Source organism: Temnothorax longispinosus, unplaced genomic scaffold (assembly GCF_030848805.1).
Source record: "Temnothorax longispinosus isolate EJ_2023e unplaced genomic scaffold, Tlon_JGU_v1 HiC_scaffold_456, whole genome shotgun sequence".
In the NCBI taxonomy this organism is placed as follows: Eukaryota; Metazoa; Arthropoda; class Insecta; order Hymenoptera; family Formicidae; genus Temnothorax; species Temnothorax longispinosus.
Window position 1 is genome coordinate 1 of NW_027270293.1, and position 6,292 is coordinate 6,292.

A 6,292-nucleotide genomic window follows, 5' to 3' on the forward strand; every position below is an offset into this window, starting at 1 on the left:
TTTCTATTAAGGTGCCTTTTCATGCTGACGCTCGACGCTCGATTTGGGCGTCAAACTTGATCACGTAATAGGTCACGTGATAGTCTTTTTAATTCCAGCGTCAAATAGCAAAAGCTCAACTGTGTTCAGCTTTGACGCTTGAAGGTACAATTTCACGGAGCGAAGAAAAGCCAGCGTTTTACCCCCACTCCATCAATTTTCGTCAAGGTGGCGTTACGGCGTTGCTTAGCTAAAAAGTTCAACACGGTTGAACTTTTAGCGAAGCAACGCCGAACGCCGAAAACACGTGGTGACACAGAGAGATTTAATTTTATTTTCATTTAACAACAGCATATTATTTGTAGATTTATTAACAAATTAACTTGAATTATAATTTTGGGTTGTAAAAACACTTTTTGTTTATATTTTTGTGTATTTGCTATGTAATTCGCACATAGCTACTATATTTAAACAATATTGAAAATATTGTTTATTTAGTATTTATGGAAATTCTCTATTTAGAAATTATACGCATTGCAAATAATTTTTTCTATTGATCACTAATTGTAATGTAATACAATAAAAATAAAAATTTATATACAAAATAACTTATTATATCCAATATATCCTAGCTTGGTTAATAGAAATTGAAACTGCGATCAGCCTTCCGCTATAATACATCCATAAGGTAAAATAATCGTTCTGCTTTTTAGCTTAAAAAAAAATGCATTTCTAGATGCTTTATTAATTTTTAAGAACATACTACACACACACACATAGGTATATATATATATATATATATATATATATATATATATATATATATATATAACTTTTTGGTCGCAACAAACGGATATGAAACAACCAGGATTGGGTTCCATCCATTTGAAAACTGAATATTTATTACCAGGAAATATACATTATAAGTAATTATTAATGTATTTCCTATTTCAAATAGAAAAGACACAGACACATTTATTTACATACATCTTTCATATTGCCACGGCACTGCTCCTTCGTTATTAAAATAACGACAAAATTCATTTCAAATTTCTATGCATTGTCGGGCACTCATGTTCGATCCACAGTTTGAGATGTCTCTGAATGCGCATCCATCTTCCATGATGACACGCCAAGACCCTGGTCTGAAGCCATTTGGACAGTGCGCGGATCATCGACATCGATCAAACCCGGAGGCACATATGCGTTCTCATCAATGTCCTGCCGGCGAAGCCAATTATGCAAACAAATAGTTGCTTGAACCATTAACTTTGCGTTATCAGGACTGGCGATAATTGGTTTTCTGTATACTCTCCATTGACTGGCGAGTATACCAAATACGTTTTCTATTATTCGTCTCGCACGACTCAGACGGTAATTGTACATTTCTTGCTCTGGTGTCAGTCCTCTACCTGGATACGGACGAAGCAAGTATGGCTTCAAAGGAAAGGCTTCATCTCCCACAAGACAGTATGGTAAAATTGGTCCTCCTTCTCCAAGCGCTGCTGGTTGTGGAATATTCATTCTACCTTCTTCGAATGCTTTCCCCATAGCACTTCTTTGAAGACGTGTGTTTATAATTATAAAACGCTGATCCAGCATTTTTGGGACACTAAAAGTAAGAATTGTTATTTCAAATTGTACTTCTTATTAAATTATATCGTATACCAACAATGATTTTACGTACTTGAATGGTAACGTGCTTGCCATCAATGGCTCCAATGCAATGAACGAAATTCCATCTTTCGTTAAAATCATTGGCGATATCCACCCAGTCTCCTTCTTCCAGTCGACCCGAAAGAACTAAAGGGCATAAAACATCCCATATTGCTTTACAGGTTTCATGGATGATATTACCCGCTGTTGTCACTCCCACAAGATATTGGTAGGACATCGATATCATGGAGTCCCCGGAAGCAAGATATCTATAATATTTAATATATAATATACCATAATATTCACGCATTAAGAAAAAATGTATAACGTTGTTACGTTTATACACTACAAAAAACACTAAATTAAAAATTAAATTGGATCAAGCAAAACAAACCTCAATGTTAATGCCAACCGTTCAGCTGGTGAGATACTTTGTCGAATGACGTCCTGCTTTTGCAATCTTGGTCCAACCATGCCTAACAATTCTTCCAACTGTGTTGCGGTCATCCGAAAATAATTAATTGTGGAAACGTATGTCCTTCAATATTAACTTCGGGACCGACGCAAAGAAAAAACTATGTACATCACGATTTTCAAAAATGGGTGCTACCTAAAACCTTTTCTTCGCGTATCTTCTTTTCTTTTTCATTAAATATATAGCTGCAGCTGTAGCGGCTATGCGTCGTCTCCTTACAACCTCTGCTGCAACTGCAGCTGCCACTGTACGTCTATAATATTCAACGTACGCGATGTACTGTCTATAATAATTGAAGTACTTCATTTTTATTATACACAGTTCTTTTTCTTGTCGGTTAAGTAGCGTTAGCTCAGCGTTTAAATGCTACTTTGCATTGCGTGGAGTGGGGGTAATACGCCAGCTTTTCTTCGCTCCATGAAAATGATAGGGGCGATAGCGTTAGCTGTTCTACGCTGGCTTTACAGTGAGGTGGAGTGGGGATAAACGCTGGCTTTTCTTTGCTCGCATGAAATTTCAGCTTTACGCTCGTTTCAGTCAATTGCTTGTTTCGACGCTCGCATATCTGATGCTATTTCGCCTTCTTATCGATGAAGTTGGTCACGTGACCAGTTTTGACGCCCAAATCAAGCGTCGAGCGTCAGCATGAAAAGGCACCTTTACCACGTGAAAATCGATCCGCGTCGTAGAAAAGGATAGAGTGTATGTGCGGCTAATATCTATCTCTTCCATCCAACACCGTCATATTGGTTAATGGTATGGAATGAACACTTGTAAACGAGGTGAAAATGCAGGGCGAAAAGTGAACAAATTTATTAGATTTTGATCAATGAAATCCTAGATACTCTAGTGAATTCTCTCACTTTTCACATCGTTTCAAGATACGTGAAGCCTCTCGTGTCCACGATGCAAGAACTGTGTCCAAGTTTCGATTTAAGCCAATGAACTTGCAGCTCTTACAGAAAAGTAGCAGTTTCATTGGGTTAAACCGAAACTTGGACGCAGTTCTTGCATCGTGGACACCGGGCTTAATAGGCTCCCTGAACTTAGAGACTCTTTAGGTATAAAATAATAAGCATAAAGCCCCTTGCACAATGCCAGGCAACAGGCAATAGGAACAGGGAATAGAAATCAGAAATCATGTATAAATGCAGAATAAACAGTGACACAGGCAATAGACACAGAGTTTCCGTCACGTTGGAAATTCTGTGCCTATTGCCTATTGCCAACCAATCATAGCATTTGAATTTTTTAGGTTGTAATTAACTATTTTTTGGTTATTTCCTGTTCCTATTGCCTGTTGCCTGGCATTGTGCAAGGGGCTTAAAAGATAATAGGCATAAGTACTATATATATGTATTTTTATGTATATATTACTAATAATGTATATTTTGTAATTTTTAAATACATAATAAAACACATATTGCATTACTGATACAAGACAAATGACTTAAATATCCTCCCATACTCCTATTCTCATATATTTCTACGAACTAAACAGAAATTGCATAAATTGCAATTCCTGGAAATTAAAATTCAAAAATTTTAGCATAAAATCTGACTTCATGATTTCAACACTCGACAAGAATTTTCAATTCTTGATTTATCAACATAAAAAATTTTCAATTCCTAAGTTTATCAACATAAAGAATTTTTCGATTCTTGATTTATCAACATAAACAATTTTCAATTTCTGATTTATCAACATCAAAAAATTTCAATTTTTATTTATCAACAAAAAATTTTTCGATTCTTGATTTATCAACATAAAAATTTTTCAATTTCTAATTTATCAACATCAAAAATGTCTAATTTTTAATTATCAACATCAAAAATTTACAATTTTTGATTTATTAACATCAAGAATTTTCAATTCCTGTGTTTATCAATATAAAGAATTTTTGATATGAGATCCAAAGAATTTTTTGGAAGGAAAGGAAAGAAGAAAAGGTAGAATAAGTAATACTTTATTGCTTTCTGTAAAATACTTAAATTTTATTTTTCTTATTTTATTTACATCAAGAGTAATATTATAATTAAAGTTAAGCATAATTATTGTAAACGAAATAAATTAACTATTGCAACTTGTGGTTTCAATTTTTACAAATTACCGCTAAAATTAACAATTTTTAACATAGACAAAATATCAGGAGAACAAAAATTGCTGTGGAAAGATTATGCGCTATTTAAAATCTAGGAATCGCAGAATTCGGGATTTTAAATGATAAAAATTTAAAGTCTTGTAAATGGACAAAGTATTAAAAGAAATAATCGATGAAGAGAATGCACTAAATCTAAAATTCCAAGAATTGCGATTCCGAGAAACCATCTAAAATATTTCTACATCATAATTTTTTAAGGAATTATAAGAGGTAAGAATTTCGAATTACTTAATTCAAAGAAATTAAGGCAATGTACATACAAAATATTGAACGATGTAAAAATATTTTAATAGTTGGAAAACGCTTCTTCTTACAAGTTTATATGTAATGCTATATACTTATGGCTAGACGCAATGTTTGATTTTTTAATTAAAACATACATAAATAATCGTATTCTAATTTACATGAAGCTTATAGACTATACAATAAACAATACCTTCCGCATTATAACGCAAGAAAAAGAGAGAGAACATTACGCGGCTGTCCTCGTCCTACAGTATGCATGCACGGTACATGAGCGGGATTCAATTGACCACGTCGTAAATTGATTTAAAATAAAAATATCTGATTGTTTGGTTCCTGAACCAAACTCCAGGAAAACTCCAGGTATCGGGGGCTGTGAGTGGCTGTGGTCAATCGCTGTGGTCAAACGGGACGCTGCCTTCTGCTTAACAGCGCGAGTTCTGATTGGCTTCTGCTTTCCTGCTTTCTGCTATTCTGCCAAGGTGTGAATTTTTCTGAACAGCGTGCTTCTCGACCGCAGCCCTGCTGGCGTCCATTATTTCTTCTTGCAGATTCTGCAAGCCATGGTGTAAATAGACAATTCCCAGCAAGAAATAACCCATCGAATCGACGTCTATAGACGTCTAATTAGTAGACGTCGATAGATGTCGATTCGATGGGTCATTTCTCGCTGGGTTAAAACAACAAGTACGTAAAATAATGATGTATCTTAATAATTACTTACTTCATTATTGTTGATCTCTATGTTCATTGCACCAATTTAACCGTGTAAGAGCAATGGCTGTGGGCGTGGCTGCGCCAAGTGTGCCGAACATAATGGATCCTAATCCAGTAGCGCCCAGTGATTGCAAATTTGCGAATAAAGTTCCAGCGGCTACGTTACCGATCGAAGCGTGCCACGATGCTGCAAACGAACAGCCGTTTATCTTCGCCTATATCTTCTAGCAATTATCTTCAACTGCTTCTCCGCGTCGTAGGTTCTGCAAAACAACAAAATTAAAAATGTAGCAGAGATCTTACCATGTGAAGATTGCATATGAATGCAACGGTCGAAGAATTAGAATGGAATTAGGGCTGCGGTCCACTTGACGCTACAAATGCTTCGAAGCATTCCTCTTCTCTTTTCTTTTCTTTCAATGAAGAAAGAAGAAGAAGAAGGACGCTTCAAAGAATTTGTATCGTCAAATGGACCGCAGCCTAGAATTAATAACGGCGGTGTCTCAAGTATATTTGTCACGTACTTGTAAAAGTCGGCGTATCTCTGTTTCCTCTTATCGGCGACGAGTACCTTGAACGCGAACGCCGCACTGACACTAATTATCATCATCCCTACAAGATTCCTCTTGATCTGCGACGTGTGGAGGTTACGGAGCTGCGGTTTATTTTGTATCGTAGACATCTGAAATCCACATGAAACATTGTTATCGTAACGTAAAAACAATGGCTCTGCTTACATTTATCCATTTATGTTCAGTCTATCCTTTTTCTAAGTTTCAGAACTAGAAGATAAAAAGTAAGTTGAATCAGAATTGAAGTTAATCTGCATCGATAGAAATAAACATAGGCAAATGCCACTGACTGGAACCTTCTAATCGAATAGTTTTAGATTTAATAACAGGCAGATCTTTGTGCGTGAAAATAATTTAATTGATAGATCTCGAAGCAGCGGCGAAGCTGTCGAACGTCACGCTATCAAATCTTCCGAAATAGGTTACTTAAGCAGTTTATTTTAGTTTGTTTTTTAATAGAAATATACGCGCAGGGGATACTTCTTGAT

The 6,292-nt window shown here is 35.6% G+C and overlaps 1 protein-coding gene and 1 long non-coding RNA gene across 2 annotated transcripts; both read right to left on the reverse strand.

Annotated features, from left to right (window-relative positions):
• Positions 1 to 849: 849 nt before the first annotated feature.
• LOC139824597 (uncharacterized) lies at positions 850 to 2,608 on the reverse strand. Its single transcript, XM_071797131.1, has 3 exons — positions 2,030 to 2,608; positions 1,667 to 1,904; positions 850 to 1,591 (listed from the first exon to the last, which is right to left on the reverse strand). Exons 2-3 carry the CDS (start codon positions 1,735 to 1,737, stop codon positions 1,051 to 1,053), a joined length of 612 nt encoding a protein of 203 aa, XP_071653232.1. The 5' UTR covers positions 1,738 to 1,904; positions 2,030 to 2,608; the 3' UTR covers positions 850 to 1,050.
• A 1,930-nt stretch (positions 2,609 to 4,538) lies between these two features.
• Positions 4,539 to 5,441, reverse strand: LOC139824598 (uncharacterized). The gene is made up of 2 exons (XR_011735192.1): positions 5,240 to 5,441; positions 4,539 to 5,069 (listed from the first exon to the last, which is right to left on the reverse strand). It is a non-coding gene; the product is annotated as an uncharacterized lncRNA (long non-coding RNA).
• Positions 5,442 to 6,292: the final 851 nt, after the last annotated feature.

Coding starts and splice junctions, on each gene's coding strand:
- LOC139824597 (XM_071797131.1), bottom strand. CDS start 1,737: ATGATTTTAACGAAAGATGGAATTTCGTTCATTGCATTGGAGCCATTG. Junction 1,592..1,666: donor GCAAGCACGTTACCATTCAA/GTACGTAAAATC, acceptor TCTTACTTTTAG/TGTCCCAAAAATGCTGGATC.